The 13,508-nt window shown below is 32.8% G+C and overlaps 1 protein-coding gene across 4 annotated transcripts in view; it reads right to left on the bottom strand.

Annotated features, from left to right (window-relative positions):
- SPOCK3 (SPARC (osteonectin), cwcv and kazal like domains proteoglycan 3) overlaps positions 1-13,508 on the bottom strand; it is a 300,836-nt gene that overhangs the window by 3,880 nt on the left and 283,448 nt on the right. For 3 of the 4 annotated variants that reach the window (XM_037058254.1, XM_037058252.1, XM_037058253.1), the window contains 3 exons: positions 9,949-10,170; positions 3,538-3,600; positions 78-215 (listed from right to left, as the gene is read on the bottom strand). In XM_037058254.1, the coding sequence (XP_036914149.1) occupies positions 78-215; positions 3,538-3,600; positions 9,949-10,170 (423 nt within the window). Of the gene's footprint in view, positions 1-77; positions 216-3,537; positions 3,601-9,937; positions 10,171-13,508 lie in introns of those variants that run through there. The other variant, XM_037058255.1, reaches the window with a different exon arrangement.

Below are 13,508 nucleotides of genomic sequence, written 5' to 3'. Positions count from 1 at the left end.
GCCAAGTGAACAAATGACATTCTTAAGTACTTAATCCTGTGCTTGAGATATTACTAAGGAAGTACGCATTTGCTTACCGCAACCTGGCACACCGTTTGTTCTGGATCCCATGACTTCATTTCCGTATCTGTCAACACACCAACACTGCCCAAGGCTGCCATGGCATTGCGTTGGCTTGTAGTAACCATCTTCATCACACAGGGGTATGTACTGTCCTGTGAAACATGCACACACATTATGGATAAGTTGTGTTCCTTTTTGATAGTGATCAATTATGCACCGATTCATGCAAGATAAACATATTTGGAGTTTCCACTCCAGGCTATGAAGCTGGCCATTATCACATGAGTTGCTTACATTTCTTCTGTCAAGCAAACTTACTCTGTAAAGGGCACTGTTTTGAGAGGTATAACACAGAATGGAAATCTGATTAATGGCACTCATATTAAGTCGTCCACCCCCTTAGCACGGCACACCAGACCCTTCACCATCTCATCACTGCCAACATTCAATTTTCAGTCACATATTTAAGCTCTTTCTACAGCAAGCTGTTTTCCACAAATTCAATTCTGCTTCATCTCCGTATACATCTTTTTCTCACCTGGAATCCCTCTCCTTCCCTCCCTCTTCCAATTTAAGATTTGACTTAATAGGAAACCCTCTCTTAAGCTGTAGGATTTCTGATATGCTTCTTCCACTGTGGGTGTGTGGGGGGGTTGTCTTTCAGTGAGGCAGAAAGAGTATCGTGAGAACTTAACAGGCACTTCTGTGGATAAAAGGCCAGCAAAAATAAAGAAAATTTTCAATATTCTTACTCTATCTGAGGCAAAAATGCCACTAGTTGACATATTAGTCATAAAAATGTTAGGAGGTATAATTAGTGTGACCATTAGGCAAGTATACTTTGAAAAGGGAAGAGAACACTATAAGTTATGCTAGAAATTTAGATCCAACCAAAACTGCACTTGCAAATTGAAATAACTGGCACCCTACACTTACATAACAATTGATCAATTTTCGGACAAATACCATTATCCTATCTAAGTTAGAAAAAATATTTAAGACATTCAGTATTGTACAATAATGATTTTATTTGTGTGTTTATTATATAAAAAGAATAAAGTGACTACTCCCAAATGGGAACTAAATGTTTTTATTTTTTAAATAATTTTACATAATCAAGGAAGTGGACTAGAAGGAAGAAAAAATGACCAAACAGAAAAATATGAAGTAATGAGAATTCAAAAAAAATGTGGAGAGGCTTAGGAACCTCCAGGACATCTTTAAATGCTCCAACATCCAAATTATAGGGGTACCAGAAGGGGAAGAGGAATAGCCACAAGTGGAAAACTTATTTGAACAAATAATAAAGGAGAACTTCGCCAATCTGGCAAAGGAAATAGACTTCCAGGAAGTCCAAGAAGCTCATAGATTCCCAAAGAAGTTGGACCCAAGAAGGAATGCACCAAGATGCATCATAATTACATTAGCCAAGATGGAAACGAAGGAGAGAATCCTAGAAGCAGCAAGAGATAAGGGGACAGTCACCTACAAAGGAGTTCCCATCAGCAGATTTCTCAAAAGAGACCTTACAGGCAAGAAGGAGCTAGAAAGAAGTATTCCAAGTCATGAAATCCAAAGACCTACAGCCTAGATTGCTCTATCTAGCAAAGCTTTCATTTAGAATGGAAGGACAGGTAAAGTGCTTCTCAGATAAGATCAAATTCAAGGAGTTCATCATCACCAAGCCCTTATTAAATGAAATGTTAAAGGGACTTATCTAAGAAAAAGAAGATAAAAATATGAACAATGAAACGACAGCAAACTCACAGTTATTAACAACCACACCTAAAACAAAAGCAAACCAAGAGGACAGCTAGATCAGGAGTGGAACCATAGAAATGAAGATCACATGGAGGGTTAGCAACAGGGGAGTGGGAGGAGGAGAAGGGGGGAGAAGGTACAGAAAATAAGTAGCATAGACGATAGGTAGAAAATAGGGGGGAGGGCAAGAATAGTAAGGGAAATATAGAATCTAAAGAACTTGAGATACGTGGTGGTCATAAACTAAAGGGGGGAGAATGGTGGGGGAGGGAGTGTGCAGGGTGGAGAGGAATGAAGGGAGGGTATAGAAGAACTGTAATGGCATAATCAATAAAATATATTAAAAACTAAAATAAAATAAATTGTAGTTGAATTACAATGGCTTTTCCCATTGTACATGGCTAAACTTTGATTAGTGGAAGGAAACAAACCAAGGTATGAATGTATTATTTTCCTTTGTGAGCTGTAATATGAGTGCATTTAATAAGAGTTAAGAGAAATATGATATGTCGCTTTTCTCATCTGTAATGCTTCACATCTAAAAAGGCTTTATTGAAAAATTAAGAAATTAAATTAAATTAAAAAATTGGAAAAAAGAAAAAGGAGCTCAGACAGATTCACAATAAAAACTAAAATAAAAAGGCTTTATTACAAAAATAGACCTTTAATTTTGAACCAAGAATTCTCAAGTAATATAAAAATTTTTCTCTTCTAAACATATGATATTGTAATTACAAAAACAACACATCATAATATAACACAGATTAATCAGACTAAAGAACATTATAAAGTTTTGAGTCACTAAATCCACAAGGACATTAATATGTATTTAAGAAATTGCATATGCGGTGTTCTGAACTGATTCTTAAAATAGAAAAGGGATATCAGTGAAAAAACTCCTAAAATCCCAATAAAATCTGAGGCTTAAGAAATATGATTGTAGTAATGTTAATTTCTTATATTTGACAAGTATGTAATGGTTATTCCATACATGGTAAAATGATAACTTTAGATGAGGTTGATTGAAGGATATATGAAAACTATATACTGTCTTTATAAATTTTTTAAATATAAAATTGCTCCAAAGAGTTTATTTAAAACTGTATACTTACAAGAATAAACAAAATATTTATACATAAGAGTTTAATATTATGATAGCTTTGGGTAGGTAAAATTTGGAATTATCTATCACCTATTGATTTAATGCATACATTAACTTACTAAAAGTTAGTAAAAGGTGCTAATGAAAAACACTAGAAAGTGTGTTCAACTTTTCTTGAAGTATTCAGGGGATGCTTCTCTCTCTCTCTCTCTCTCTCTCTCTCTCTCTTTATATATATATATATACATATATATATATATGTATGAACCATACATATATGGTTCATAGAATTGTGAACCATAGAGTTGTGAACCATAGAATTAGAATTGAAGTATCTGCTGATACTTTACTTTTATCATTGTTTAAATCTCTTTTTTTACTTAATAACTCTAGAAATGAACATTATATTAGGGTAATAAAAACAGACATAATAATTTTCAATATGTAAGATAGTAAAAGCAAGTTTAATGGCTTTGAAAAACTCCATACATTTTGTTACTAAAATTTAGTGTAGTCTATCTTTGTTGGATTAGTATTGATTTTATGCTGCTGTTTCCCTGGGGCTATTTATGTAAGCAATAAAGACTTCAGAAGAATGATCTATTACTCACCTAGGAGCTTCTTTATCCCTTGCCGCTTCTGAAGGTTGCTGAGTTCCGTCTGGCAAGGCGGGTCTGCAGTGACATTCAAAATGTTACCTCAAGGGTTATAATTAAATGATAAAGTATAATTTCTATGATATCAAACTTTATTTAATCCATACATGGTTTTGGAAAACACATATTACATAGTTATTTTACTTTTGGAGATGCATACATATAAATACATGTGTGTCTACCTACCTATCTACTTTATAAAATGATAGAGACACTTTCCTGATTAATATTAGATTATCTTGATTTTCCTCAGAATAACCAAATTGAATGAATAAAGACAATGGTATGAAATACTATATAACTAAAAATGATTATTACCATTTGCTTTTAAAAGGTCCATCAATTCAGCAATGTAAACCCAACTGATGGGCAGTTGCCCAGACAAATAACTTATGTTCCTCCCTCACTTAAAACAGTTTCTATGATGTAGACACACAGCTTTGCATCAAAAAGCGATCTATGAAAACGTTAATCCTTCTTTCAGGTTATATATAATATTCATAAATAATATATAATCTTATATACTATAGATATTATAATGTATAGTTACATATACAATGAAATTTGATACTAAAAAAATGTTGTCAGGCTTTGGCCTTTTAATTCACTCAGATGCTCCAAGTACACAGGGATGGGCAAAAGGAGATAACAATTCCACGCCAAAGTGTGCCTGCATATATATAGCAAGCAGACTGCTAGACTATGTCAACAATGAAGGGCAGCAATTTGAGCACTTACGGGACTGTACTTAAGAGCACTCTGCCATTGTGACATTCTTTGTAGTTAATAAACTATTGTAGGAATCCTAACCTGCATGTCTCTTTCCATATGAACAGCTGTAAACCTACTATACCAACACCTGTATATGCAATTTAGAACTGGACATAATAAACATTTTTTCCTAAGTCACACTAAAAAAAAGCTTAAAGCATGAAACCAATTTGGAAATAAGAATTTGCCTATTTTTCAAACTCAACCACTAAAAGGAGATGATTCTTTTAGGGGTATAAAATTCTACATAGACACAATACAGTTTGATTTTTATTATTATTATGCATAATCACATATCTTATTAATATATGTTCTTATCTAAAAACAGTGCAATATAATCATAAAGGTTTGAAACAGCAAAACAATAAACTAATAGCTATTTTCCCTACACTACACCTATTTAGGAACAAGGCAAGGTATAATTAATGCAAATGATTTCAAAATTCTTTAGTATACTAATCTCGTAACATTCAGTTATTACATTTGCATGCAAGTAAAGTGGAATAAACAAATGAAACAAAGTGTTTAATATATATTTTATAGTTTAATATGCAAGACCAAAAATGTTTTTCTTTGGAGAATCTAAACCATGAAGAAAAAGTAATTTGTTTGAAAAGAATTACTGGTTGTTCTATTTTGTTTTGAAATGGGTCTAGTTGACCACTTCGTTTTTCCTAATAATCTTGTGAGGCTCTTACATTAAACATTAAAAAAATAGGAATCAAGTTGTATAGTATGAGGCTATAGACTAGATAACTTAAAATCCACGGTCTTCCAAATACAACATTTAGAATTATCTTAGCTAAAGTTTCAATATTATATTGGAAGCAATTCTTCTAATTGCTAACAGCCAGTGATAAAACCCTAGTATTTCTTACATGTTCACTACAGAATTGCCTAAAAATCCAGGTGCATTTGATTCTGACTTAATTCATAAATTAATTGAATAAACCTGATTACTGGTCCTACAACCTCCGTATATAAAAACACTTTAAGATTTCAAGAGAAATCATGACGGATTAAGCTGTTCAACTACATATAATATTTGATTTTGATTTTTTTTTTGTTATTTAAAAGGCAGCTCTGTCTAGCCCTTAAGTATACTGGGAGAGCTGAATTGAGATCACATCTATCATTTAAACTCACTTTTGAAGAGGTGATCTAGTTAAAAAATAGTAATCCAATTAGTCGCAGGAAGGTTTAAACATGATTAGTTTATGAATAGTCCGCACTGGGTATACACACAAATGTATATCACAAGATTTATTTTTCTCAACATGGTTTACTACCTAATAGTGTTTTAACTTTATGGGACATTCTGATTTTATATGCTTAAAATTTTATGAGGATCATTCATTAAGAATGTAGGTTTTTAATAATTTTACTTATAATTTATTGAATATTTTATTGATACATTTACAAGTAATTTTTCCAAACATTAGTTATGAAAAACAAGAAAAGAATGAAATATTTTTACTAGTTAAATTTTAAAATGTTATTCTTGAAAATAACATCATCAATTATTTTTGCATTCTTCATTTAAAAACTCATGCCTCTAAACTGACACCATTCCAATGTGATCTATATTCAAATTTTCAATAGAATGATAACAGTGCAGTTTTATCTACCTGCACAAATTTGAACCAACTAAAAGTCACTGGGAAAAATAAATAAGGAGAAACTTGTATGCTTACAACAGTTCTAGTATACAAATGTGTTTTTATACTCACAACTAGTCACTTCTGAGGAGCATATTTTTATCAGATGTCAATGAAAATATCCTAGACATTACGGAGGTGTGTGAGTGACTCTAAGCAGGCCGTGCATGGCTTCCCTGCTGTGTCCTGCACAGCTCCCAGGGACGCCATGAATTTGCACTGCAGGATGAAGGGTGCCTGGGGGTGTACACCAAGGCTGCTCTCTGCTTTGCCGCTCAGAAAGCTACTGTCCTCATTCTCTTCTTAAAATCCAGATTTTATCATTCACACAGCCTTGTACAGAATGGATAAACCTGAATAACCGTATTGTATTTATTTCATCAGTGGAAATTTTAAATATTCATAATACCAGTGAATAAATTCACTCTTTAATGTCCTTCATTTGATAGGAAAAAGTCCTTTTTAATATAGTATGCATGAGCCACACTTTGATATCTCTTCCTATATATTAATTATATAAATAATGTCTAAAAATAACATTTATCTTCATTGTAGTCCAAAAGAAAAAATGTTGGATATAATGTTGATTGAAATAGACTTACTGACTAGAATTTGCCAAGAAGTTGCACAGTGATGTCTCTACAGCATTTCATAATAATTACCTTGCAGATTCAGAATATAGAGTTAAAACTACTGAGACAGAAGTCAAAGATTCTAGTTTCAAATACCAGTTCTTGTACTCATTTTATAATTTGAAGTTATTAAGGAACAATAAATTTCACTCCTTGGCCATAAAATAGATAACAATATTTTCACAGGGCTATTTCAGTAATAAATAATTTTACATATAGGAAAGACTAGATGGACTTCAATAATAATTAGTTTTCTTTTTCCTGGATCTTACACAATAGGACTTTAAAGGAAATAGCAACTAATTATTTTTATTTACTTTTTTAGAGTACGGGTTTAGAATTTAATTTTATGAAAGTAAATCATTAACTCCTAAGGTAACCAAAATCCCCAATTAATATTCCTCCTAATTATTCTTTCATGATTACTTAGAAAAAGAATTTTATAAACCACAATCACAGCCATTTTATAGTGCATAACTGTCATGATTTCAGAAAATTAGTCACAGAAACAAATGTGTATTTCAATTAATACAAGAGGAACCCCCAAATAACTGGAATTATCTTCTGGAGGGCAGGTGCCTTGTAGTACAGGCTTCCCCTGCTAGGTGAGTATTTTAGGAACCCATCTGTATCTGCGTACCAGCTGTTACGTTATTGTTATGAGAGGCTGTGTTCTCCTTCAGTGAAATTTGTTTCTGAAGACTTTCAATGCATTTGCCCATTTTGTGATGGGTGATTTACGAGCACACCTCCCCACATCATGCTAAGTGTTCTGCAGTTTTTGACCCAAAATGGCATGACTCCCCTGCCCCACCCTCCCTATTCACCAATGTTGCCCCAAGCACACCCCCCTACCCATGAAAAAAGTACTCAAAGGGTAATGTTTTGCTGAAATGAAAGAGGTGAAACAAAAAATGGCAGAAGCACTAAAAGTCATCAAAATTGATGAGTTCAAAAACTGTTCTAAGCAGTGAAAAAAACATCTTGGTAGGTGTATTGCATCAAATGGAGAGTACTTTGAAAGTGACTAAAGTTTAAACATGTAAGAATAAATACACAGCTTTTTATAAATAAATTCCAGGGTTGGGTTTTTTTTTTGAGGATTTTCCCTTGTATAAAGTATTTTTTCCACTGTAAATCCTCAAGTGTTTCACTTCCTTGAACAATTAAATTCTAAGCCTCATTTATTAACATTGAAATTATCCTTACTATTTTTGAAAGGTATTTTTTAAAAACACCATTAGTTTTCCAGATATTTCTAATACTTTATAACTATAGTCTTGATTGCAGTTTTAAGTAAACTTGGATTAATAACACCCCATTACACATTCCTAACTCTTTCTTCATATATATTTATTTCTTCATATATATGTGTGTACATATATATACACATAAAATTCCTTATTATTCAATAAAAATTCTTAACTTTACTATGGAGTTAAAACTTAACTTTTTACATTAAATTCATTCCACTAAACTTAAGAATTTCTTGTTTATTAAAAAGGGAAACATTCTTTTATAAGGTAAAACACTTGAATAATTTTTTTAAATTAATGGTTATTCTTTTTTTATTAAATCACTTACCGGACTAATTCAGTGTTAGTTACGTGGGCAGAGCTTTTGTAGCATGTTCTAGCACGCAGAAGTGATGAACATAATCAGCCAAACTCTCCTAAACTTTTAGGAAGTTTTATGATTCCTTTTTACTATTTAGGGTATTCTTTAATTAATTTTTTTCTACTATATATTAAATTATCTCAGAGAATGACCTCATTGAAACTATAAAGAATTTAACACTTTGGGAAAAATTCCTTAATAAATGAAAAGTATGCAAAGCAAAAAAAATGGGGGATGTTTAATCAATTCCACAAATATTTCTGTAAAATTCAGAAATTTTAAAGATGTAGGCATTTATTTATAATGAAACATTTAAGGGTATTCAGAAATATTTTTGAATATTATATATTCAAAAATATATTATATTTTTCTGTTCACTTATAAATACTTAACCACACTGTCATAACATTCAAGAAAAAACTAAAATAGCATTTTTACCATAACAAAAGACCACATGTCTTGTTACGGTAGTTTACCAGGATTTACTTTTTTCTTCTTTAAATCATTTCAGTGTGTAACAATCATTAAAACTAGAATATATTTCTTAGGATGTTCAGTCACTGAGAAGCACTATGTAATAATAAAGTCAGCAATGTGTTAGTTTGAGTACGTGTATGTCTGTGTGTAAGCAAATTTAAGTTTTCAACTTTGCTTAAACTGGTTTATTATTAGTTTAGCTACTGTACAACATCTGGTGTTGACTCCCTGTTATTCCATTTATTGAAAATCATTTCATTCCAACTTACTAAATTATTAGTAATTTATGAAAAATTGAGATAGTAAAATGTCCTACATAATGTGTTAGTTTCCCATATGAAAAATGAGAATCATTAATATAGTTTAAAGTTGAGTGTTCATTCTATTAGCTATCAAAAATTGTTAAAATATTGACAGTAGCAGGTGTATCACATGAGACTAATTCCCAGTTTGTTTTTTAAAATTAGCACCAAATTACACATTTCTGAATTTCCTTACTTTCTCCCAAACTTTATCATAACATGATTTTTTGGATCTATTTCCCTTACATACTTAATTATAATTGTCACGTGATTGAGTACATAGCGTGACTCCCATTTTGCATATGTTATCATTTTGTGAGAAAGAAAAATGAATGAAGAATTAGCACCATCCCAACTGTCTGGGTTATTTCACTTCTTCCAGAGAGATCAAGACACTTTCTTGTTTGTTGAAGTATTATGAAGCTAAGTTATTTAGAAAGTTTGAAAGACGAAGTCCTTTTCACAAATAACTTTATGGTGAGTGCTGTGGTTCATTCAGCTCGTTTAATAAGATCAGAAAATAGAACATTAAAACTCTGTTGTATAGCAGTAAAAAAACCATTTATTTTACACCATGGGCAACATAGATAGCAAATTAATTTTAATGATCACTTTAAATATCGATGTTCTCATATCTCTATGTTCTTCTTGGTGGTTGATAATGAGAACTATAATGAAGTACATTAATTTAAAATATTAATTACTCCTTTTCATCTTATTTAGCATGTTTTGCATACTTAGCAGAATTATATTGTCCAAAATGCTTATTTGTTCTTTTATTAAACACTCTAATCAGAAAAGCATCCACTGAAATGAATGGTATATATGTACCATTTTTTATCATGAAGGAACAGATAATATTTGACATGCAGGTCGAGCATCTGCATCAGCAGGTGTCTCATCTTTTACCTTGCTGTCTCTGGAAGCAGTAGCACCACTCATTGTTAGATATCAAACTGTCCTTGTATGTGTCACAAGAATTGAAGAATGCCTTCGTACACTGTTCATTCTTATCAAGGTAAATGCTCCCGAGCTCTGACTGGTCCAGTAGCAGATCATAGTTTGTGTCAAGCCTGTTAAACATCCAGCCAAGGGAATCCTTGCAAATTGGCAAAATACTAGTATCAAATCCTAAAAGCAAAGATAGATAATGATTAGTTCTATCTGAAAGTTGCCATCAGCAGGGGTAAAAATAAAAAATATATAATGGTAGTTTGCTCAGAGCATGATGCAAGAATAATTGCAAATATAGATATTGTTATTTAGGTTTTAATTTTTGAATCCTATTTAGCACTTTGAGGATACTGGGATTAAAAACTAGATGGGTGTTCACTCCAAGAGAATTCCAGACTTGACAGATTCAAAATTTCACCACCTTTCTGGAATGTGTTATTTTCAGAACATATTTACTACTTCTTATCTGTGTATCACCATGCTAGGCAATCAAGATAAGGTAAAAGGTATTTATGGAACTTTCACAAAAACATAGAGAAAGAAATTCGGTGATTTATTTTGATTGTTGGCATTTTTCTTTGTAAAATTGTTGCTAGAATCAAAACAGAATTCTCTCAAATGCATCAAGGGCAAACATAAATTGCTCATTTCCTATGTAATTTTCAGGTCCTGACCTTGGTTCTGGAATACAGGGTAGAAAAATGTAGATAAGGTCCTAATACCTTGGACCTTACTTTTGAAATAACATGGATTGAAGTATTGGCTGAAACTGTTTCTGCCAGATGTTGTCAAATGCTCAGGGGTTACATGAAGAAAGCAACCTGTAGAAAACAAATACCCTAACAAATACACTAATAAATACACATTATTCTGCATAATCATTCAAAGAAAGCGAGTTCTTGGAATGAGATGCTGGTACGCATCCAAACCACACCCTTCCTCCCAATCTCTTCTCCTGGGAAACGGAGGAGCCTGATGGTGATATACTAACCTTTATGAATAAAAGCTACGGGGAGAAGAGAGAAGAGCTGTTACTTTTTAGAGAGCATTCAGAGTTAGCAAAGAGAGGCTATCTTCATCTACTTATTTAGAAGGGAAGACTCAATGGTTTGTCTTCCAAAGCTTAGCATGGAGAGCTCTGAGAGAATCTTAAGAAAGTCTACAGTGTTTGCAAAAAGGAAAGATGGGCATCTGACTTCCTAGTGAATATCTGCTTATCTACTTTTTCCGGGTCCCATTATTGCCATAGTGGGAAAGATAACTGGAGTACAGACAGAGCAAAGACTGCCCTGCGATTCCATCAAAGCCTGAGGGTTCACTCTGTGCTGGTGGGGAAAGGAAAGCCCAGAAAAAGTAGGCAGAATGGAGGCAACTAGGAATTCACCAATCCATGTTTCCTGTTCAGAGACAAGGGGTAGAGAATCAGTGAAGAGACAGAGCACTCTGGACTGTCTACTCAGAACAGTGAAGAAAGACGAAAATGTGGAAAGCAGAGAGTGGCATGATCTGACTTCTGCTTTAAGCGGAAAACACTCTGGGTCATGTATGTCATACGGGGGCAAGTGTGGAGGCTAGAAGGCCATAGGGAGTAACTGGAATAGCACAAGTGAAAGAGGTATGGGATTGCTGGGTCGCATCTTCACCAGTGCTTGCGTTTATTATGACTGGTCATCCATCTTTAAACTCTAAATTTTCAAGTTTTCTTTGCCCAGCTTTTATGATGTACCTTGTAAACATCCTTGTTGGTTTCAGTACATTCTTCTTTCATATTGTGCTCAATTATAGTGTGAATTAAAAGTATCTTCACCCCTTCAATAATTTTTGTAGCTCTACTTTGAGGAGAACTTATAACCCAGGCATTAACAAAAAAAAAGAGAGTATTTCTGAAAATAGAACATTCACAGACATTTAACAAATGTTAGACAAAATAGAACTAATGGTTTGCCCTTTATGTTGAGGAGATATTAAATTCCCATGGAGTAACATGTCAGCTGAATGATCAATTTTATGAAATGCAATAATGTTTTAGATTGAGAATGTCAAGGAAGGTGATTTAAATTACTTTTCTCTATTCTACTGCTACCTTACTAGGTTAAGTTATTCAATATATCTAGGTTTTAATGTCTACATCTAGATAATGTGAAGGTTTTTAAAAAATGATCTATGTTGCCTTGAAAATAAAAAAAAAACAATGAGTATATAATTTCAATGACATATATAAAATTGTGTTACAAGGGTCATCAGAATGATATGTAATAGAAAATAAAATAGTAAAAAATAAAAAAGACAACAAATAATGTTATTTTAATATTCAAAATAAAATGATACTCTTAATATGATACTGTTGATACTACAAATATAAAATAAAGTTAATTGAAATAAAAGGTTCCCTTGTCTTATCTTGAACTTTTAGAGCAAAGAAAGCCTATTTGTTGACTTTGAGAGTTCTTGGATAATGCTATCATATGTCCAATATATATAATACAGTGTAAATATCAAATGAATTACAATTGCAGAAGTAACCAGTGTTGCTAATCAGCTGCTTTAATAATGGAAGATTACTGTGAATTTCCTAGATAGGCCCAATCTAATCACATAAATCTTAAAAGTGAAGAACTTTTCCCAGCTTTAGTCAGACACAAATAAGACCCCCCCAAAAAAAATTCATTCAAGACACAAGAAGGAGACCAAAAGCCTAGAAACATGAGTGGTATCTAGAAACTGAGAATACCTCTTAGTTTATAACTAGCAAGGAAATGGATCTCAGTCCTATGATTGCAAGGACCTGAATTTTGTCAACCACCCAACTGATTAAAGAGATGGATCCTTCCCTAGACAGTCCAGAAAGGCTTAAAGTCCACAGACACCTTGCTTTCAGTGAGGTGGAACCTCACTGTGTTGGACTATAGACCTACAGAACCGTAAAATAATATATTTGTGTTGCTTCAGCTCCTAAACTTTGGAGTGATCTATTATATCAGCACTATAAAACTAATATAGTTTATGTACTATATTTATTTTATTTTTTGTGTTTGCCCTTAGGTTTATAGTATACACTATTAACTTATCACAGACCACTGTCAAATAATAGTATACCACTTCCCATATCTCATAAAACCTTACCAGACTTAAACTCTTCCACATTTTCTGCTATTAGGGTTACCCATTTTAATTCTGCACGTGTTGTAAACTGTACACTGTACATAACAAAGCACTCTTTGTTATGACATTTGCTCCACATACCTTACTAGTTTTTCAAGTGATGAAAAATTAGAAAAAATTATTTTGTTTTTAAAGAAAAATGTTATCTATGCATAATACCTGTAACACAACTGTGTTGCTTTTCCTCACCAAGCTGTTTTCCAATTCCCTGTGGACAAGGGGGTCTTCTAGAATTTAACTCAATACTGACATTGGGTACTGGGAGTTAGTGGAGATCCCACAAGACTGCTCCCACTTCAGATGCGAATCACAAGGAGCGGATTCCCAGAGTACCCACACTTCAACTATTTCCT

This window comes from Sturnira hondurensis, unplaced genomic scaffold (genome assembly GCF_014824575.4).
Source record: "Sturnira hondurensis isolate 20B ecotype Veracruz unplaced genomic scaffold, ASM1482457v3 Scaffold0010128, whole genome shotgun sequence".
In the NCBI taxonomy this organism is placed as follows: domain Eukaryota; kingdom Metazoa; phylum Chordata; class Mammalia; order Chiroptera; family Phyllostomidae; genus Sturnira; species Sturnira hondurensis.
The sequence above is the reverse complement of the archived record's forward strand: the minus strand, read 5'-3'. Positions and strand labels throughout refer to the sequence as shown.